The 23157-nt window shown below is 46.1% G+C and overlaps 1 protein-coding gene across 6 annotated transcripts in view; it reads right to left on the minus strand.

Annotated features, from left to right (window-relative positions):
* LOC120924606 (von Willebrand factor A domain-containing protein 5A-like) overlaps positions 1–22706 on the minus strand; it is a 57716-nt gene extending 35010 nt beyond the window's left edge. For 3 of the 6 annotated variants that reach the window (XM_040335601.1, XM_040335596.1, XM_040335599.1), the window contains exons 1-5: positions 19091–19153; positions 14748–14808; positions 11453–11655; positions 8126–8348; positions 2629–2798 (exon numbers count right to left, since the gene is read on the minus strand). In XM_040335601.1, the coding sequence (XP_040191535.1) occupies positions 2629–2798; positions 8126–8348; positions 11453–11655; positions 14748–14808; positions 19091–19138 (705 nt within the window). In that variant the 5' untranslated portion in view covers positions 19139–19153. Of the gene's footprint in view, positions 1–2628; positions 2799–8125; positions 8349–11452; positions 11656–14747; positions 14809–16834; positions 16919–19090; positions 19159–22603 lie in introns of those variants that run through there. The other 3 variants (XM_040335602.1, XM_040335597.1, XM_040335598.1) reach the window with 3 other exon arrangements.
* Positions 22707–23157: the final 451 nt, after the last annotated feature.

Here is a 23157-nt window from a genome sequence, read left to right on the forward strand (position 1 = left end):
AGTACAATAGCCTGGAGAGTCAGCAGTAGTAGGCCCGGAATTAGGACAGCACTTACCAAGCAGCCTGGCCAGTCCAACCCAAGAGGGAGCTTGCGGTGTTGCAGACATAGGCCCTACTCCCCCCCCCCCCACCTACTCCAGCTGCTTTCCCTACTGCTAGTGCTGTCCCTGACAGGCAGGTGTGCAATCCCTACACTAGCCACTTCACAAATGTGTGCCAAAACCCAAGAAAAATAACTGCGTGATGCAAGATGGCCACCTGGATGCAGCGTAGCCAACTGGAACACTGTTCCGGAGAACCAAAGAAACCGTTTCCCTTGGTTTTTCCCCTCCAGCTGCAATTCTGCCATGGACGAGCGCCACCTACAGTGGGAAAAAAATAGACTGCCCCACCTACACTAAATAGATGTTGGACAGAACAGCCAGATAACTCTGATCCTTCGAGAGAATTCACAGTATTTGCTGCTGAATCTGACTTTTGCCCCCCTTTGGAAGCAGAAAAATTATTCCTGAGCCTTTGGGCAAAGAATACTTAATGTTCAAGCAGCAGCTCTAATGGGACCCTCTTCAAAAACAAAACCCCATCTTTGGCCTCGCTCCCTTCAGTTATCCACATCAACACCAACTTAGTTTTCAGGGCCCTCAGCACATGGCTCATGCCGAGATCAGTCCCAGACAATTCTCCATACAGTCCCCTTTTAGGAAGAAGTCCCAAGAGAGATTGTTCTGCAAAGGTGTTCCCAAACAATCTCCTTAGACAAGGCGTCTCCAAGCTTTTCAACACATCTATGTTACAACTATTGGTCAAAAATTAAAAATAATTTGTAAATAAGTGTCCATCCCAACATCAGAATCCCGATTACATCATGTTCCCTATCAGAGTCCCTCTTACATCAGTCCCCATAAGTGTGCCCAAAGCAAACACCCCCCATCAGTCCCCCTGCCCTATTACATTATTGCCTCCTTCAAAGTTATCTGTACCACAGTAAAGCCTCATACACACGATCGGACTTCAATCTTGACTTTTCCGTGGATTTTGGTCCGCAGGGTGTTGGCTGTGAACTTGTTCTGCATACAGATGGCTGAACATTTTCAGCCAACATTCACCAAACCACATGTTTTTTCTGCTCTTTACCGCCACTCTGGGCAACTTCTGCTATGGTTGTCTGATGTTTGGCATTGGTTCGGAGCATGCGTGTTTGTACTTTTGGATTTTAGTCCGACGGATTTGTGTATACATGATTGGATATTCCGGCGAGCGCCGGAAAACCCAACTTGTGTCGGAATTAACCGTCAATTGTCCAATGGAGCATAACGACTGTTGGATTGTCCAATATGATAAAACAAGTCTGTCGGACCATTGTCAGAAAATCCGATCCGGTGTATGGGCCTTTAGACTAGGGTGACCAGACATCCCCAGTTTCAGGGGACAGTCCCCTGATTGAGGACACTGTCCCCGGACCAAGTCTGTCCCTGGTTTTGTCCCCAGATTGGATTTAATAGGGGGCAGGGGCAATTTCAAAGACAATCAGTGCAGAATTAAACTAAAAAATTAGAATTGCACACCCCCGCTCCGCCGTGGCTACTAGCATAGGGGGGTTGCATTTTTTATCTGTGCCCCTTATGTGCTATTCGGAGCGGAGGGAATATTTCTTCAGTTTCGGGCGCATGCCCATTCAGCTTCGCTCGCATGGTCTTCTGCCTTGGCTCAAATCCTGGCCAGCCACCTGCCTATCTCCTTGCCTTCCCTGGCGGAGTGATTTTCCTCTGCTCCCCATCCAGTAGTAGCCGGGGCCCGAAGAGTAAGACTTGAGAGGCTGTGAGGTGGGGGGCAGAGTCGCTGATTGTTGCCATTACTAGTAAAGAAAAAGAAATGTCCCCGGATCTCATTTTAAAAATCTGGTCACCTTACTTTAGACTTACAGCCTGGCTGAAGCAGCAGTGCAGGAGGCAGAACAGGTTTGAAAGGGTGGCATTTACATCCTCCTGTGAATGTTGGGGCAAGCATGCCGTTGGTTTCTAGGGCACTGGCAGAAGCGAAGACCATAGACCGCCTTTGTTGACCAGAATCCTTAATCATTGTACATTAAGGATACCACACTGACCCTAGCTGGGGGCCAGATGTGGCCCACAGGCAGTAGTTTGGAGACCATGCCTCAACACCATCAGGAATTGACCAAGTCAGAAAAAGGTTTATGACCCCACCTGTATGATAGCGTCAGATTAGGATACAGAGACAGTGGGGTATACAGCTCCCTTTTAAGTGAAGGCACCTCCATAATGTTGAGGTCACGTGAACATGGCTGTCCCAGGCATTAGCAAATGCTTACACCAGAAGGTCCAGAGGAAGGAGAAACAAAAGGCCCTGTGCCCACTGGGGCGAGTCAGCCCCGCCCACAAAAGAACTGCACAGCATAGGGCAGTGATGGGGAACCTTGGCACCCCAGATGTTTTGGAACTACATTTCCCATGATGCTGCAGAGTGCATGAGCATCATGGGAAATGTAGTTCCAAAACATTTGGGGTGCCAAGGTTCGCCATCACTGGCATAGAGTTTCTACAATGTAAAAACAAACTCTGAAGGAAAAAATAAAAAAAGTGTACATGAGAAAGGATTGGTTCCCTCACCTTGGCCTCAGTCTTGTCCTCATTGGTGTACTGGATTGGAGTGATGTTACATGGACTCTCGATCTTGTTAAGGCCATAAGCAGATTGGAATTGGGCGTTCAGGCTCAGCGTGTATGGGAGATCACTTATTGGAACATTGGGTAGGGTGGCTGTAATGCTCTCCTTTTCACCTTAGGAAGAAATGTAATGAACACAATGAGTAGGAATGGTTATCCCCCCCCCCCCCCCCAAATCATTTATATCGGCAATTATGAGTCATGGCTGTCAATGGACCAAACGGTTACAATAGCCCCTTACCGACACCACTGCATAGCTACACCATAAAGATATGTGAAGAGATGGGTGGCTAGTGCCTCATTGTGGTTTCTTCTTTATTGGGCTATGACCAGCACAAACAAGTGGCACCACTGCCCCCATATGGGAAAGGATAGGACCACAAAGGGTAGAAAAAAATTAAAAAATACAACTCAACATTAGCCAGTCCATTGAGAAGTGGTTAGATGAGGAGTACTGGGCTCCAACCGGAATTCTTAATCACATAGGCCCAGATTCAGGTACGATTTGCCCCTTTTTTACAGAGGCACAGGGCAGCGTTTTTGCCCTGCAAATTATCTGCTCTGCGCGCGATTCACGGAGCAGTAGCTCCGTAAATTGCGTGTGCGCTCTTTAAAATTGCCCTGCGCAAGGGCGCCTAATGTAAATGATCCCGTAGGGGGCAGGAATCATTTAAATTAGGCACGCTGCCGCGCCGAGCGTAGAGCACATGCTCCGTCGGGAAACTTTCCCAACGTGCATTGCGGCAAATGACATCGCAAGGACGTCATTTGCTTCCAAGTGAACGTGAATGGCGTCCAGCGCCATTCACGAATCACTTACGCAAACAACGTGAAATTAAAATTTCACGACGCGGGAACGGCGGGTATACTTTAGCATTGGCTGCCCCTACTATTAGAAGGGGCAGCCTTACGCTAAAGACGCCGTACGGAAACTCCGTAACTTGCGTACGCAGGGCCTGCGCAACATTGTGAATCGGTGTTAGTATGCAATTTGCATACTATACGCTGACCACAATGGGAACGCCCCCTAGCGGTCATCGCAAGAATGCAGCCTAAAATCTGCGTGGCATAAGAGCCTTATGCCACGCAGATTTTAGGCTGCAGTCGGCGTTACAATGTTCCTGAATCAGGAGCACACGTAACGCCGGAGCAAGTAAGCAAATAACCTATGGTTACGCAGGCGCAATTGCTTCTTGAATCTGGGCCACTGTGTTTTCCTTTTGCATTTCTCCCTGCATTTGTATATCCTCTGGGGCATCTGGTCTCCTACAATGAATGTTGGTAGGTTACTTGCCCCTAGTTCGTTTGTACCTGTAGATTTGTGCCAACAACATTTTACAGTAGGCTCATACCGATCCGAATGGTTTTACAATATATAATCTATACATCTGTGTAACAGATTTTAGGAGCCAACATACAGGTGTGCCTCAGTCCTCAATGGCCAATGAGCCATTCACTAGATGAGCTTACACTAATGCCAACCATCCAGTCACATACACACACACACACACACACACCACACAAATTCTACATTTCTATAGCTCCAATACTCAGGGCCGCCTCCTGTAGGAGGCCCAGACAGCAGAGGGAATCATTGTGGTCAGATGGAGGGGGCAATTACAGAATGACTTCCCTTGCACCGATCCCCCTCCCTGTTCTGCCTGCTTCTGACCCCCCTTGTCACTGCTGTGGCCCACCCCCAAGGCACTGCTGGCTTACCCGTCAAACACACACACACACACACACACACACACCTGCTCGCAGTTTACGAGTAAAATTTTGAGGGCTGGCGAGTCTGGGCTGCCTGGGAGCAGAGGGGCGAGCAAGGAGGGGAGAGTCGCGTCGCCACTGCTGCTGTCGCCGCCGCCTGGTTGTTCAGAGCGCGGGGAACATTACAGCTTTCAATTCAATAGCGGTGTTCCCACCTGCCGCGTGCGTCATACAGCCCTTGCCGGGGCACTTTTTCATAGACAGATCACCCATCCCCAGGATTGGATGGGTGATCTGTCTATCAAAGTTTCCCGGACAAGGGGGAGGGGCTGTATATGACGCATGCGGCAGGGAGAACACCGCTATTGAATTGAAAGCTGTAATGTTCCCCACGGTTTGAACAACGTGGCGGCGGCTCCGGCTCCTCCTACCCAGTACAGGTAGGCTGCAATTTTTGGGGGGGGGGGGGGGGGGACTCCCGGCTGCAAAGTGGGGGGAACGTGCTCATTGGTAGACATGGGCATGCTGCATTTTTGGGCACGGACAAAGTTGTTAATATTTATTTTTTATAACTTAATTCTACATAAAAAATTTAAGTGTTATTTCATGATTTATGAGGGTGTGTCTAGGGTGGTACATGGTAGGGGTTGGGTGGGGCAACTGGTGGCGAGTACGCCTCGATGCCTGGCTAGTAGCTCAGGACTTGAAATTTACATACATACAAGTTTAAATAAAAAAAAAAAAAAAAAAAAAAAAAGCCTGTTATGTTTGTGTCCGCTAATAATGATTTTAGTGTGCTTGTGAAAATATTGTTTTGATATATTCCAGGGGGCCCCCTGTCAGGTAGGCTGTATGGGGCCCTGTAATTTCTAACAGCAGCCCTGCTAATACTGCAGCGCTGTACAGAGAACACTGAGCCAGTCACATTAGTCTACCAGAGGAGCTTACACTCTAATGTCCCCCACATCAGTCTTACACATGGAAGAATACTACATTCTAAAATTCCAACCAGTGTAACATGAATAAACGCATTCTGGCTCCATGTTTAGCAGTCCTTAGATGACCTTGGAATTGGGGGTTTAGCATTATAAGGGCATCATAATACGAATGATCCAAATGCAAATAATATCAGCAAATACATTGCAACATTAAAGACTCCAGGGAGTGTTATTTCTTTTAGTTCCAAGCAAATATACCCAACCCAAAGCTCCAAACCACTAAACAAACACATAATACATACAGCAAAGAACCATGCCATCTAAAAAAAGGATTTCGATTCAGGCCTGAGATTTACACAGCTCGGTCACAGAAGCATGTCCCAACAAGGCAGATCTGATTTTTTTGTTCTGCTGTAGTTCAGCAACCTTTCTAGGTCTTGTCCCTCCCCAGTCCCCAACAGGGGCTTAATGCTGGGAGAGGTCAGCCGATCATTAGACCACCGATTGGCTGACACTGGGATCACATTAGCAGAGAGCTGTACTTGAGAGCTTGTAAAGTAAAATTTGTTTTTAATATCACACACACACACACACACACACACACACACACACACACACACACACAAACATACAATTGATAGTAGATAAAATCAAAGACAGTGGTCATACCATAATACATGGGTTCAGAGGTTCCGACATGTTTCGGAATCAAAAAAAAAAAAAAAAAAAGGCCAAGGTGGATCTTTGCAAGTTGCCAGAGGGATATTGAAGAGTGGCCGCACAGATTTGGTTTACAGTTTTAGGTATTTATTGATAAAAAAAAAAAAAAAAAAAAATTATGGTGAATTGTTAATATTTGTGAAAACCAACAAGGCTGTGGATGTTCTTAATCCAGTTTTGGCACATCTAGTGTTTTGTGCGTTTGAAGTTTATGCTGTCTTATCCCACGTTCCATCACTTCCACCTTCAAGGCGAAACATGTTGTCACTTTCAGATCTGAAAATCATGTAGTATGAGAACTTTGATAGGCCTCTTATTGTTTTATGCACATGTAGCGCCTGTGTACTTTCGTACAGGTGCTATATTTAAATTTAGTGGGGGAATTAGAGTTATGTTGCTCTCATTCTTTGATTTGACAAATTTGTCTGTTGCCAAATCTGGATTTATCCTGTGGGTCAGTCTGTGCCCCAGAGATGCAGTCTTATCTCTGGGCGGCAGGTGGCACCATAGGGGTCCAGGCAAGCTGCTTCTTCCCAGCAGCCAATTGGAGGAGTTTTCCCTCGCGGGGCATGCTGGGAGGGGTATTTCTGTGACGGAGGCAGATCTGGGTTCTTTGCGGGTTCCAGGTGCGGCACCCACCTTTAGGGTGTGCGCACATCACAGGCCCCACCACTATGGCCAACCAGGCTGGGGTCGTGTGCTACGCGGAGTTCCTGACTCTGGGCTCTTATAGCCCAGAGCAACTGATGCTGCCAGGGGACCCCAGTGATTTACTGGGTTCCCACTTCTATTGAGAAGATCCCAAGCTGGGTGATGTTCGGTCTGAGGAAAACCCGGAGGTAGGTGATCCAACAGGACTTGAACAAACCACCGGGGATCTGAGTGACCGGACACTGACAGGTTGCATCCAAACTGTCAGTCGGTGACCCCCAAAGACATACTGGGAGGATTTGCTCTATCGTTCTAATCTTCAAGTACTAGGCCTGTGGCAGAGGTCTCATCTTAATATCCCAACTCAATTAGAGCCAAGTCGGTGGCAGAGACTTGTTCCTCCCAGAAACTCTAAGTGACGCTCTGGCTGCCAGGCCTGTGAGAGGTCTGTCCAGGGGCACTTCACCCACTCTGGCGACGTAGACGAATACAGTTGCTAAAGGGCAGGACTGCCTTTACTATCCATAGCCTGATTCTGTGAAGTTACTGTTCCTTCACCAACCTGTCCCGTCTACCTCAAGTTGTGAGTGAAAAACATATATAGCGCTGCACATGCAAACTAAATCGCCTCTGGGCGCTTGTCATGTTGGTCGTGTTTGACCGAGACATAAAAGCATTGAAAACGTCAACACCGGTATGGACATTCTGTTACTACTTTCAACACCACCATCACCCCTAGACACAGTATAGAGGAAACTTAAAAACGTCGATCCCAAATCTAACCAGCGGCTCCTCTGGGGGTAGCGCTACACACGCAAGACTATACTCCTTAAATGGAAATCTTCCCAGCCCCCCTATCTTAGATTACTGGAAGAATATCGTCAATAAAACAGTTCCATTGTATACATTTACATATTAATCTAGGAGATGTCCAAACCAAAAAAAAAAAAAAAAAAAAAAAAAAGAGAATTCTCCAAAAGTATGGGATATTAAGAGTCCAGAGATATTGTTGGATCGTTTGGCAACCCCTCCATAGGATGCTCAGTTTTGCTTCTGTTTTCTTCTTAGAGATGGATCTGTATACAGGAAAACTACCACCCGACTTACTTTTCACACTCATTGCATCAATTCCAGTTCCCTTTAAGCCTTGGTTACCAACCACCATGCTTTGTTTTTTCTTTTAATGTGTTTAAACCCAAGCTTGGGTATGCCCAATAGGCTTTGTTTTGTATTGCACTTTATATTCTTATAACACACTTCCATATATTTATCCAACCCTTGTACGTCTGAACAAAGTATATCCACCTAGTCTTGCAAGTTAATGATGCAAGATCATTTTACTGGATGTTTTCCGAACCACAATTACCCCATAAGAATCGTACACGCCTCTCACCTTTAAACTTCAAAGAAATATGCTCCTACCTTTTGGGGTATATCTTGGGTTGAGCACAGCCGGTAAAACAAAACGCACAGCTCCATCTGCCTCCACTGACAACTCCCGCACGTAATTCATGGTGACTTCGGCCTCCTGACCAGGAGCAAGATTCCCAACGCTGATACTGAATATGTCCCCGGAACTCTCATCTTCCTCCAGAAGGAAGGCCTGTTGACCCTGGCTGATGGCTTCATTGTAGGTTTCTTTAGCCTAAAGAGCAATAAAAAAAATGGCAAAGGTTAAAAATGTATCTATAGATGCCCTCCCAGAACTGGACGACTGCACTGTAGCCGTCTTTGGGCTATAGCACGGACTGCATGGGGTTAATGGAAAACATTGGCATCATACTGTAAGAACAGCAAAAATAAGCTGTATGCTCAAATGTTTTTGGACACCTGATCATCATTACCATGACATCCTAAACCAAAACCATGGCCATTGCTCTGGAGTTGGCCCTCAATTTCCAGCTTTATTCACCTTCCCTTTTCTGGGAAGTCTTTCTACAGGATTTTGGAGGGGGACTGAGGGAATGTGGGCCCATTAAGCCAAAACCATTTCGAAAATTCGGTATTTATGTTGAATGAGAAGACCTGGCTCACAATTGAGATTTTAATCGATTCCAAGGTGTTTAGTTGGATTTAGATTAGGGCTCTGTGCAGGCCATCCAAGTTTCTCCATACCAACTGATCAAACCAGGTCTTTATGGAACTTACTTTGTACACAGGGGCACGGTTCGGCCAGATCACAAAAGGACTTCCCATAACGGTTACCACAAGGTTAGAAGAGCACAGCTGACTAAACGATCTTTGTATGCTGTAGTATTAACAGTACTCTTCCCCTCAATTTGGGTGGAGGTCCATATACTTTTAGCCCTATTAGGTAGTTTTGATGGTCAAGTGACCACAAAGATTTGGCCACAGTGTTTGGAGAGAGTCTGAAGGAAGTCAACTAAATTTAGTGGAGTGAAGGTCACGCCCAAAACAAAAGCTTGTATTCCACACAGTGCATCCCAACAATCCAACTCTGCAAGACCCATTAGGTACAGACTACTTCCATACATTGGCTAGTATGCAAAATGTTGACTTTTGCAAGGAAAGTCAAAAGCAAATTTGCTCCTTACTGCCTTCAGGAGCAAGGTACTGATCACAGAGGTAGATCAAGTTTATGAGGAAAGGAAGGGAGGAGAAAGCGAAGAGAGGGAAGGAGGGAGGGAGGGAGGGAGGGAGGGAGGGAGGAGGAAGAGAGAAGAAAGCAAAGAGAGGGAAGGAGGGAGGGAGGGAGGAAGGGGGAAGAGAGAAGAAAGCAAAGAGAGGGAAGGAGGGAGGGAGGGAGGAAGGGGGAAGAGAGAAGAAAGCAAAGAGAAGGAGGGAGGGAGGGAGGAGGAAGAGAGAAGAAAGCAAAGAGAGGGAAGGAGGGAGGAGGAAGAGAGAAGAAAGCAAAGAGAGGGAAGGAGGGAGGAGGAAGAGAGAAGAAAGCAAAGAGAGGGAAGGAGGGAGGGAGGAGGAAGAGAGAAGAAAGCAAAGAGAGGGAAGGAGGGAGGAGGAAGAGAGAAGAAAGCAAAGAGAGGGAAGGAGGGAGGGAGGGAGGAGGAAGAGAGAAGAAAGCAAAGAGAGGGAAGGAGGGAAGGAGGGAGGGAGGGAGGGAGGAAGAGAGAAGAAAGCAAAGAGAGGGAAGGAGGGAGGGAGGGAGGAAGGAAGAGAGAAGAAAGCAAAGAGAGGGAAGGAGGGAGGGAGGAGGAAGAGAGAAGAAAGCAAAGAGAGGGAAGGAGGGAGGGAGGAGGAAGAGAGAAGAAAGCAAAGAGAGGGAAGGAGGGAGGGAGGAGGAAGAAGAGAGAAGAAAGCAAAGAGAGGGAAGGAGGGAGGGAGGAGGAAGAAGAGAGAAGAAAGCAAAGAGAGGGAAGGAAGGAGGGAGGAGGAAGAAGAGAGAAGAAAGCAAAGAGAGGGAAGGAAGGAAGGAGGGAGGGAGGGAGGGAGGGAGGGAGGGAGGAGGAAGAGAGAAGAAAGCAAAGAGAGGGAAGGAGGGAGGGAGAAGAGAGAAGAAAGCAAAGAGAGGGAAGGAGGGAGGAGGAAGAAGAGAGAAGAAAGCAAAGAGAGGGAAGGAGAGAGGGAGGGAGGAGGAAGAGAGAAGAAAGCAAAGAGAGGGAAGGAAGGAGGGAGGGAGGGAGGGAGGGAGGGAGGGAGGGAGGGAGGGAGGAAGAGAGAAGAAAGCAAAGAGAGGGAAGGAGGGAGGGAGGGAGGGAGGAAGAGAGAAGAAAGCAAAGAGAGGGAAGGAGGGAGGGAGGGAGGGAGGAAGAGAGAAGAAAGCAAAGAGAGGGAAGGAGGGAGGGAGGAGGAAGAGAGAAGAAATCAAAGAGAGGGAAGGAGGGAGGGAGGAGGAAGAGAGAAGAAAGCAAAGAGAGGGAAGGAGGGAGGGAGGAGGAAGAGAGAAGAAAGCAAAGAGAGGGAAGGAGGGAGGGAGGAGGAAGAGAGAAGAAAGCAAAGAGAGGGAAGGAGTAGCAAGAGAAGAAAGCAAAGAGAGGGAAGGAGTAGCAAGAGAGAAGAAGGCAAAGAGAGGGAAGGAGTAGCAAGAGAGAAGAAGGCAAAGAGAGGGAAGGAGTAGCAAGAGAGAAGAAGGCAAAGAGAGGGAAGGAGTAGCAAGAGAGAAGAAGGCAAAGAGAGGGAAGGAGTAGCAAGAGAGAAAAAGGCAAAGAGAGGGAAGGAGTAGCAAGAGAGAAGAAGGCAAAGAGAGGGAAGGAGGAGCAAGAGAGAAGAAAGCAAAGAGAGTGAAGGAGGAGCAAGAGAGAAGAAAGCAAAGAGAGTGAAGGAGGAGCAAGAGAGAAGAAAGCAAAGAGAGTGAAGGAGGAGCAAGAGAGAGGAAAGCAAAGAGAGGGAAGGAGGAGCAAGAGAGAAGAAAGCAAAGAGAGGGAAGGAGGAGCAAGAGAGAAGAAAGCAAAGAGAGGGAAGGAGGAGCAAGAGAGAAGAAAGCAAAGAGAGGGAAGGAGGAGCAAGAGAGAAGAAAGCAAAGAGAGGGAAGGAGGAGGAGGAAGCGAAGAGAGGGAAGGAGGAGGAGGGAGGCGGAAGGAGAAAGCGAACAGAGGGAAGGAGGAGGAAAGGAGGAGAAAAAGTAGAGGAAGGGAGGAGGGAAAAAAAAAAAAAAAAAAAAAAAAGGAGAAAGGGAGGGACAGGCCATCCCTGCAACTTCCCCTGCACAGGTAAATATCTGCAAACCTGCAAAATTTGGGATTGCATAATACAGACTGAAGGTTAGGAGGTTGTTGGCACTGTAGTGATGTTTCCTGGATACCAGTTTTATACCCCCAGCAATGTGTCCAATACCTGCTTCTTCTCCTGGAGGTCAGCTACAATCTTCTTCCCCTCTATTGTGGCCTCAAAGCTGTAGACTGCCGAGTCTTCGTCCATGGGGAAGACAAAGATGGCTTCCACTGCATTCTCCTCCTTGTTCTTATATTTTAGAGTCGCTGATACATCCGTCACAAAGCCTTTCACCAGAGCGTCAACCCAGATCCCCTGCAGAGGGACTGGACACACAGAGAAGCATATGCATTTACTTTCAATTATAACGGTGCTACCACCAAATGTTCACAGCATAGAATCATTCAGTCTGTAGTTGCAACACTTGTAAGTCTAAATGTTGGAGAAAAAAAAAAAAAATTGATGGTTCAAAACGGTGGAGGTACCACCGCTATTCAATCCACCACCATTTTGATTCCCCTTTTATTCTCTCCCCTCCCAACAAGTACATCACCCTGTAGAAACCCATATGGGGACCTAGGACTCGGACCCTTGAGGCATCAACTATCCTTGGTGGAGACAGGGCTATTCTTGACATACACCAATGCAAGGTTACATGTTGGGTTACCACAATCTTGCCAAAATGCAAGTTACCATGTTTATTTTTTCTAGATAAGCCAGGACTTATAATTGTTATACATACTGCACTAGGGCTCTCCTGCATCTCCTCTTATTTATAAAGTAGACACCCAACGTTGTTCTTTGGACCCCCACTTTGCCCCTTCATCCTGCAGACTTTTGCTACACTAATTTTTTGCTACGGTACCATTAAGGGGAATCCACCCAAGAATTTCAGGCATCCCTTGGATTACAAACTCTCCCAAGAGATCCAACTAGAGCAGGGGTCTCCTAACTGCGGCCCGAGGGCCAGATGTGGCCCTTGGGGCACAATTCCTCCCACTGACACAAACAAGACACTATCTTTCACCGATACCAATGATGGGATAACATTCCTCCTACTAATGGTGAGAAAACTCCTCCTCCTATTGGCCACCAACCCTGAGCTCAAAATTTCAAGTCCTGAGCCACTAGCCAGGCCTTAAGAGTTACTAGCCACTAGTTGCACCACCCAACTCCTCCCCTGCACCATCCCTAAGTCCGCCCCTAAACACACCCAAAAATAATTATTAACAACGTTAACAATTTTAACTTAAAACATATCAGTACCCATCAAATGCAGCATCGCAGTGCCCCATCACTCCAGACTCACCATTGTCACCTGGTTCACACACACACACAGCGGACATCTTCCAGTGCCTCCAGAACATCACACATCTGTCTTAATTTAACATACCATTTTACTGCAGCCACTGTGCACTCCTCGGATGTGTGGGAGGTGGAGAGGGGCGGTCCGAGGCGTTTGGTATACAGTGCTGCACAGTTCTACTGTACTATGAGAGGCGGAGAGGGGCGGTCACGGGCATCTGGCATACAGTGCTGGGCAAGGCAAGGCATCAGGAGAAAAAGGAATATGGACAGCCGCACACCGAAAGTAACCTTAGAAGTAGGATTGTCCCGATACCACTTTTTTAGGACTGAGTACAAGTACCGATACTTTTTTTTAAATGTGTCCCCATATGCAGCCATGTCCCCCCCCCCCCCCACATGCAGCCATGTCTCCCCCCCCCCCACATGCAGCCATGTCTCCCCCCCCCCACATGCAGCCATGTCTCCCCCCCCCCCCATATCCAGCCATGTCTCCCCCCCCCCATATCCAGCCCATGTCTCCCCCCCCCCCCCATATCCAGCCATGTCTCCCCCCCCCCCCCCCCATATCCAGCCATGTCCCCCTTACCTACATCCCGCCGCATTCCCTGCTGCCGCCGACTGGTTAATACGCGCGGGGAACATTACAGCTTTCATTTGAATAGCTGTAATGATTCGTGCCGCGCTGCGTATAGACACTCCCCCTTGCTCGGGATTGGACAGTTCACCCGAGCAAGGGGGAGTGTCTATACGTGGCGCGAATCATTACAGCTATTCAAATGAAAGCTGTAATGTTCCCCGCGCGTATTACCCAGTCGGCGGAGAGGGCGTCGGCGGTAAAGCACCACTATTTTTTGCAGTACTTTACCTTCGTATTTGCGGGGGTATTTGGCCAATAGCGGGGCACTTTTAACCCCCGCTATACTGGCTGAGAAAAGGTTAAAACCACCCGCAAAGGCGCTTTGCCGGCGGCATGGCCGAGCTGCCCCTTGATTTCAATGGGCAGGAGTGGTAAACACATCGATCCAAAGATGCTGCTAGCAGGACTTTTTTTACCGTCCTGCTAGCACACCGCACCAGTGTGAAAGAGACCGCAGCGGCTGTTTCAGGGTGCCATTTTTAGTGTTATAGCGCCTGCAAAGCAACCCAGTGTGAAAAGGGGGTCCAAGAGGGCGTGGGTAAGCCGAGTTACACAAACCCCCCACCCAAAGCGACTCCCGTCACAGTGACATTCAGTTCCATGTGCCTTCATCTTGGAAGCACATTATAGAGAACCGAATAATCCTAAAAAAAAGGGGACAGTCCCTCCTAGAAGGAAAGATACAAATTGGGCAAGTCCCTTTTACACTTACACACACACACACACACAGCTCTGCAGTCTAATCTGATCTCCGACAGCTTCATAAAAATGTTGTGGCTTTAGAATTGTTTTTAATTTGAATTTCTCCACATAAGATGTACAAAGTGTACATCTACAAAAAGGCACAATACATTCCCATTAAAATGTTTCTACCCTAAGGCTGCTTTCACACTGAGGCGTGCAGCCGCGGTGACGGTATAGCCGCGCTATTTGCAGCGCGGCTATACCGTCGTATTTACCGCGATATTCGGGCGCTAGCGGTGAGGTTTTAACCCCCGCTAGCGGCCGAAAAAGGGTTAATACCGCCCGTGTTGCGGTATTGATTTCAATGGGAAGGCACGGTATAGGAGCGGTGAACACACCGCTCCTATACCGCGGTAAAGATGCGGCTAGCAGGACTTTTGGTGCGCTCCTGCTAGCGCACCGCTTCAATGTGAAAGCCTTTGGGCTTTCACATTGAACACTACAGGGCATGATTTTTCATGCGGTATAGCAGCGCTATTTTTAGCGCTGTACCGCATGAAAAACGCCCCAGTGTGCAAGGGGCCTAAACGTTCAAATAAGGTCTCATTCCACCGATTGGTCATCCTCTGCCAGCATAATTTACACCATGCCAGACCTCACACTTTGTCCCCTATAGACCATTTGTAGCAGGTAGACTTCTGTGCAGCATTTGAGCTCATGGGTGCGGCCCCTCCTGAAGGAGAAGTTCGGAATAAAGGAGACACAAAAAACAAACAAAAAGGGACTTACTAGGCAGCTTCTGATTTGTTAGGAGTCCGCAGCATTGCGAGAACGGCAAGCTTTCAGACATCTGCAATGAAAATAAAAAATGTAATTATATATTTAATAGTATATATATATATATATATATATATATATATATATATATATATATATATATATATATATATATATATATATATATATATATATATATATATTTATTTAATAGTATATATATATATATATATTTAATAGTACACACATACACACATACACACATACACACATACACACATACACACATACACACATACACACATACACACATACACACATACACACATACACACATACACACATACACACATACACACACACACACACACACACACACACTTAATATTTATACATTTAGGGGCAGATCTACGCCGCCGTAACTTACTTGTGTTTGGTTCGAATCCAGAAAGAATTTGCGCCGTAAGTTACGGCGGCGTAGTCTATCTCTTGTGGCGTAATGGCGCGCGCAATTCAAATGCGTAGGGGGCGTGTTTCATTTAAATGAAGCGCGTCCCCGCGCCTAACGAACAGCGCAAGTGCGCCGTTCCTAAATTTCCCGCCGTGTATTGCGCTAAATGACGTCGCAAGGACGTCATTGTTTTGACGTGGACGTAAATTACATCCAGCCCGATTCACGGACGACTTACGCAAACGAAATAAAAATTTTAAAATTATACGCGGGAACGACGGCCATACTTAACATTGCGTACACCACCAGATAGCAGCTTTAACTCTACGCCGAAAAAAGCCGACTAGAGACGACATAAAAGAATGCGACGGTTGCTCGTACGTTCGTGGATCGTCGGAAATAGCCAATTTGCATACTCGACGTGGAAAACGACGGGAACGCCACCCAGCGGCCGCTGAAGAATTGCATCTAAGATCTGAAGGCGTACGCCTGACGGATCTAACCCAAATGCCGTCGTATCTTGTTTTGAGGATTCAAATTAAAGATACAACGCGGGAAATTTGAAAGTACACCGGCGTATCAGCATTTTTTTTGCCTCTACATCTCTACAAAAAGGGGGTCATTGCAATACTATGTCACATCATATATGCGCAGCGGTCTTAAAAAAAAAAAAAAAAAAAAAAAAAGTTGCATTTTGTAAGAAAGTCCCTTAAACATCTCCATAGATGATGTTTAACCACTTGCTTACTGGGCACATATACCCCCCTCCTGCCCATGTGAAATTTCAGCTGCCGGCACTGCGTCACTTTAACTGACAATTGCGCGGCCGTGCGACGTGGCTCCCAAACAAAATTGGTGCCCTATGTTCCCCACAAATAGAGCTTTCTTTTGGTGGTATTTGATCACCTCTGCGGTTTTTATTGTTTGCGCTATAAAAAAAAAAAAAAAAAAAGGAAGAGAAAACTGAAAAAAATTCAATATTTTTTACTTGTTGCTATAATAGCCATTTTTTTAAACTTTTTTTTCCTCAGTCTTGGCCGATACGTATACTTCTACATATTTTTGGTAAAAAAAAAAAAATCCCATTAAGCGACCTCTTTGCGCAAAAGTTATAGCGCCTACAAAATAGGGGACATAATTATTATTTATTTTTTTACTAGTAATGGTGGCAATTTTTATTGGGACTGCGACATTATGGCGGACATATCGGACACTTTTGACACATTTTTGGCACATTCACATTTATACTGCGATCAGTGCTATAAATATGCACTAATTACTGTATAAATGTGACTGGCAGGGAAGGGGTTAACACTAGGGGGTGAGGAAGGGTTTAAATGTGTACCCTGCATAGTGTTTCTAACTGTGGGGGGAGGGGACTGACTGGGACAGGTGACCGATCTGTGTCCCTATGTACAAGGGACACAGCATCGGTCTCCTCTCTCCCTGACAGGACGTGGAGCTCTGTGTTTACACCCCATCATCACACACAGATCCACATCCTTGTCTCTGTAACCGTCGATCGCTGTCACAAGGTAGGAATCTACAAGTCTGTTCACATCCTCAAATCCTCTGTACATCACACATGCATGTTCTGTGCAGCAGCTGCTGTAACCCTAGACCCCCGGGGGCCGCACCCTGGACATACCTTGTGCGGGGCAGATGGCGGTCAGGAGGGTCCCCTGCAGCTGATGGTCTCTGGGATGTCTGCAGTGTACAGGGAGGGAAGAAGAGACTGCAGGAGATCTTATAGATCACTGGGTGTGTCCGGCACGCAGCAATTACACACAGCTTGTCTTAAAGGGACACACCACCTCTATGATGTGTATGGGGGGGGGGGGGGGGGCTCACATCTGCAGCCTGACCCAGTGCAGTCCCAACACAAGAACAAGGCAATGATGTCCTATGGCTACAGCCATAGGTGTGCAGAGCCTATTGCATCAGGCAGTGTTGCCACCCTACCAGATTGAAATTTACTGGCGCAGCCAAGTTTTTACTGGCATTTCACAAAAGTTACTAAATTAAATTTTTAGGTGCAAATTTCAGTATTTAGGCCACAAACAAGTACACTAGGCAAATAGTAATGTGATTTATGGTAAAAATACATATTTTTGTTATTTTCGATATAATAACGGCAAATTATTTAGTCACATCACCCCCCTCTGCCACCAACACCCCTCTGCCAACAACACCCCCTGCCTTCACCCCCCTCTGCCACCAACACCCCTCTGCCAACAACACCCCCTGCCTTTACCCCCTCTGCCACCAACACCCCCTGCCTTTACCCCCTCTGCGGTGCCACAATCTCCCCCTGCCTCCAATCTCCCCCAGACCCCCTGCCTCCATCCCACTCTGCCTCCATCCCACCCTGCCACCAACACCCCCTGCCTTCACCACCCTCTGCGGTGCCTCCAATCTCCCTTTGCCTCCATAGCAGGGGGTCTGCGACTGCTTTGCACAAAAGTTATAGCGCCTACAATATACGGGACAGGATTTTTTTTAATTATTTTTTTTTACTAGTAATGGTGGCAATTTTTATTGGGACTGCGACATTATGGCAGACATATCGGAGACTTGACACATTTTTGGCACCATTCACATTTATACTGCGATCATTGCTATAAATATGCACTAATTACTGTATAAATGTGACTGGCAGGCAAGGGGTTAACACTAGGGGGTGAGGAAGGGTTTAAATGTGTACCCTGCATAGTGTTTCTAACTGTGGGGGACTGACTGGGGGAGGTGACCGATCTGTGTCCCTATGTACAAGGGACACAGCATCGGTCTCCTCTCTCCCCTGACAGGACGTGGAGCTCTGTGTTTACACCCCATCATTACACACAGAGCTCCACGTCCTTGTCTCTGTAACCGCCGATCATCTCAGTGATGCGGCGCTCGCGCGCCCCCCAGTGGCTGGAGGCCGTATATAGACGGCCTTCCGGCAATTGGCATCCACACTGCGGCCGTATAAAGTCGTATGGCCGTCAGGAAGTGGTTAAAAAAATTTCTACAGTTTACCAGTTTTGAGTAACAGAAGAGGTCTTTTGCTAGAGCTATTGCCCTCGCTCCAACAATCGCAGCGATATCTCACATGTGTGGTTTGAACACCATTTACGCATGTGGGCGTGACTAATGCATGTGGGCGTTCTACGTGCAAGCACAGTGCTTTAACCACTTAAGGACCGGGCCTGTTTTTTAGATTTGGTGGTTTACAAGATATAAAAAAACTTTTTTTTGCTAGAAAATTACTTAAAAGCCCCAAACATATATATTCTTTTCTAACACCCTAGAGAATAAAATGACGGTCATTGCAATACTTTTTGTCACACCGTATTTGCGCAGAGGTCTTACAAGCGCACTTTTTTTGAAAAAAAAAAAAATAATTAAAAAATAAAGGGACAGTAAAGTTAGCCCATTTTTTTTAAATTGTGAAAGATAATGTTACGTCGAGTAAAATGATACCCAACATGTCACGCTTCAAAATTGCGCCCGCTCGTGGAATGGCGTCAAACTTTTACCCTTAATAATCTCCATAGGCAACGTTTAAAAAAATTCTATAGGTTGCATCTTTTGAGTTACAGAGGAGGTCTAGGGCTAGAATTATTGCTCTACCAATCGCGGCAATACCTCACGTGTGTGGTTTAAACACCGTTTTCAGATGCGGGCGCTACTCACATATGCGTTCGCTTCTGCGCGCGAACTCGGCGGGACGGGGCGCTTTAAAAAAATGTTTTCTTATTTATTTTTATACGTATAACTGTGGCGGCTGGTCGGCAAGCGGCTAATGCAAGATCTGAGGCAAAAAAGACCACAGATATCCAATTTTTCGCTTAAATGCAAGAAAAAAAAAAAAAGGATTTTTTTTATAAAAATTATATATTTTTTTATTGAAAAATATCACCTTTAACCACTTGACATCCGGGCCTATTTTGGCACATTTCTCCTTCATGTCAAAATCACAATTTTTCCCTAGAAAATAAATCAGAACCCCCAAACATTATATATTTTTTTTTAGCAGACACCCTATGGAATAAAATGGTGGACATTACAACTTTTTTTCCCCTCGCACGGTATTTGCACAATTATTGTTCAAATGCCTTTTTTTGGGGAAAAAAACGGTTTCATGGATTAAACAAACAAAACAGTAAAGTCAGCCCAATTTTTTTGTATAATATGAAAGATTACATGTGGGGTTTGAAGGGCGTTTACATATGTGGGTGGGACTTCTAAGCGCGAGCTACTGGGGACAGGGGTGTTTAAAAAAAAAAAAAAAATTATTTTACTTCATTTTTTTAAATGTTAACACTTTATTTTACATTTTATTTTTTGATCACTTTTATTTCCTAATACAAGGAATGTAAACATCCCTTGTAATAGGAATCACTGTGACAGGTCCTCTTTTTGGAGAGAGGTCTCCTCCAGGCTTACAAGCATTAGATCGGGGAAAAAAATTCACCGATCTAATGCCGACAGCTGCGATTGCGGCTTTGTTTACTTCCGTGTACCGGGCGTGACGTCATAACGTCGCGCCCGGACCTCCGACGGTCATAGAGATGACTGGTGAGCATCTGGTCACCAGTCATCTCTATGCTTTCCCAACGAACGCCGGCCGATTCGCTCTCCGGGCCCCCGATGACACGGGAGAGCCCGGAGAAGCACCGGGAGGGGGGGGGAATGATCAAGAACGATCAAGCGGCGGAACCGCCGTTATGATCGTTCTTATGTTGCACAGAATCGCTGGCTGAAGACGGCAATATCTGAATGATGCCTGTAGCTGCCCCCATCATTCAGATACCCCCCCACAAAGCCCAGGACGTCCATGGATGTCCTCGGATCTCAAGTGGTTAAGGCCGCTGGGCGAAACATCTTTGCGTGGGGGCCCCCCCCCCCATCATTCCCTTACTCGACTCACAGTCTGAGGGGAAAGGATTGGATCGTCCCTGCCGATGGCTCCGGTAAGGGGTGGAGATGACCTGAACCCGGTGGGCACCTCTCCCGCCACCGATAAGGGATCTTGCGGCGAATCCGCCACAGAGACCACTTTTCTTAAAGAGCTGCCCTCCGTTTCTTAAAAAACAGGGTTATGGCAGCCATAACCCCGGTATTCCATGTCAAAGTACCGACGTACAGCAACGGCTGTTTGCGGTAAGGGGGTTAAAGTGCATGTAAACAGGGAAAGAGAGAACCTCTGTCAGGTATTTATTGCCATCTGTGCCTCCACTGGACCTCTATTTTTTACCAGAAACTAGCGGTCAGGGGTGCCGGGGCGGATGGGGGAGGTAGGTGGGGGTGTCCCCTTCTGCTCTTTGTAATAACAGTCAAGTGGCTGCTTAGCTGCATTAGTTATTACAAGAAAGTCGATCGCCGGCTCAAAAAAAAAAAAGTTTGATGCCTGCAGCTGCACCTCATTCTGGTACAACCGCTTGAATCCAACGATGTACAAAAAAAAAAAAAAAAAATTAAATAAAAAAACATTTAATTAAAGACAAGAGGCAGGATTTTTCATGTAGAAGAGTCCTGTCTCAAGTCATTTTGGGCATCCTCTGCAACACATTTTCTGGGCAAAGAGAAAACTTGGATGCCGACCTTGTCACTTTCCTCAGAACTCTGCAAAAGCTGATAAATTATAAAATCACTCCTCACACTGCCATTTCTACAAAACAACAAAACAAGGGCTGCAACTAACGATTATTTTCATAATCGGATAATAGCCTTAACCACTTAAGGACCGGACCAATATGCTGCTAAATGACCCAAGGGGTTTTTACAATTCGGCACTGCGTCGCTTTAACAGACAATTGCGCGGTCGTGCGACATGGCTCCCAAACAAAATTGGAGTCCTTTTTTCCCCACAAATAGAGCTTTCTTTTGGTGGTATTTGATCACCTCTGCGGTTTTAATTTTTTGTGCTATAAACAAAAATAGAGAAGACAATTTTGAAAAAAAATACAATATTTTTTACTTTTTGCTAGAATAAATATCCCCCAAAAATACACACACACACAAAAAATGTCCTCAGTTTAGGCCGATACGTATTCTTCTACCTATTTTTGGTAAAAAAAAAAAAAAAAAAAAATCGCAATAAGCGTTTATCGATTGGTTTGCGCAAAATTTATAGGGGATAGTTTTATTATTTTTTTTTTTTTTTTTTTTTTTTTACTACTAATGGCGGCGATCAGCGATTTTTTTCGTGACTGCGACATTATGGCGGACACTTCGGACAATTTTGACACATTTTTGGGACAATTGTCATTTTCACAGCAAAAAATGCATTTAAATTGCATTGTTTATTGTGAAAATGACAGTTGCAGTTTGGGAGTTAACCACAGGGGGTGCTGTAACATTTAGGGATCACCTAGTGTTTGTTTACAACTGTAGGGGGGTGTGGCTGTAGGTCTGACGTCATCGATCGAGTCTCCCTTATATAAGGGATCACTCGATCGATACGCCGCCACAGTGAAGCACGGGGAAGCCGTGTTTACATACGGCTCTCCCCCTTCTTCAGCTCCGGGGAGCGATCGCGAGGGGGGCGGCTAGAAACGAATAGCCGCGCCCTTGTCCCGGATCGCTGCCCGCGGGAATCCAACCGCCGCATGTAGCGGGGGGGGGGGGTCCCGATCGGACCCCCGACTAGGCATGTGCCTGTACGTGCCATTCTGCCGACGTATATCTACATGCAGCGGTCTGGAGGTGGTAAAAAAAAAAATATAATAATAATAATAATAATAATAATAATAATAATAATAATAATAATAATAATAATAATAATAATAATAATAATAATAATAATAATAATAATAATATATATATATATATATATATATATATATATATATATATATATATACACACACACACACACACAAATTTGTTGAAGTATATTGAACAAAACAAAAACCAAAATAGCACCGTTTTGCGTTAAAAAGTCCTTGCCCTTTCCAAATACGCAGCAGCTGAAAAAAAATCCTGGATGTGAACACGTCCCATAGGAAAATGCACCAAAACAGAGGTGTGACCCCCAGGCTTGAGATGTTTAGTAACATAATAGGGTTAAAAACAAAAAAACAAATAGAAGTACAAAAAGAGCAAATAATCGCTACTGTAAGGGGTTCATTTTTTTTACTGTGGGACAGAGAAAGTAATATTTACAGTAGCGATTTGCTTTTTTGTACTAAAGAGATAATTTTAGTTTTTATTAACCCCACTATGTTACTGGCCGATTAATCAATTATGAAAATTGTAATCAATTAATTTCATAATCGATTAGTTGTTTCGGCCCTAAACAAAACAACAAAACAAGGTAGGAATCTACAAGTCCTTTCACATCCTGAAATCCTCTGTACATCACACATGCATGTTCTGTGCAGCAGCTGCTGTAACCCTAGACCCCCTGGGGGCCGCACCCTGGACATACCTTGTGTGGGGCAGATGGCGGTCAGGAGGGTCCCCTGCAGCCGATGGTCTCTGGGATGTCTGCAGTGTACAGGAAGGGAAGAAGAGACTGCAGGAGATCTTATAGATCACTGGGTGTGTCCGGCATGCAGCAATTACACACAGCTTGTCTTAAAGGGACACACCACCTCTATGATGTGTATTGGGAGGGGGGGGGTCACATCTGCAGCCTGACCCAGTCCCAGTGCAGTCCCACTCCCAACACAAGAACAAGGCAATGATGTCCTATGACTACAGCCTATTGCATCGGGCAGTGTTGCCAACCTACCAGATTGAAATTTACTGGCGCAGCCAAGTTTTTACTGGCATTTCACAAAAGTTACTAAATTACATTTTTAGGTGCAAATTTCAGTATTTAGGCTACAAACAACTACGCTAGGCAAATAGCAATGTGATTTAAGGTGGATATTAAGGTAAAAAAACATATTTTTGTTATTTTCGATATAATAAGGGCAAATTATTTAGTCACATCACCCCCTGCCTCCATCCCCCCCTGCCTCCATCCCCCTCTGCCAC

This window comes from Rana temporaria, chromosome 1, assembly GCF_905171775.1.
Source record: "Rana temporaria chromosome 1, aRanTem1.1, whole genome shotgun sequence".
Taxonomy (NCBI): domain Eukaryota; kingdom Metazoa; phylum Chordata; class Amphibia; order Anura; family Ranidae; genus Rana; species Rana temporaria.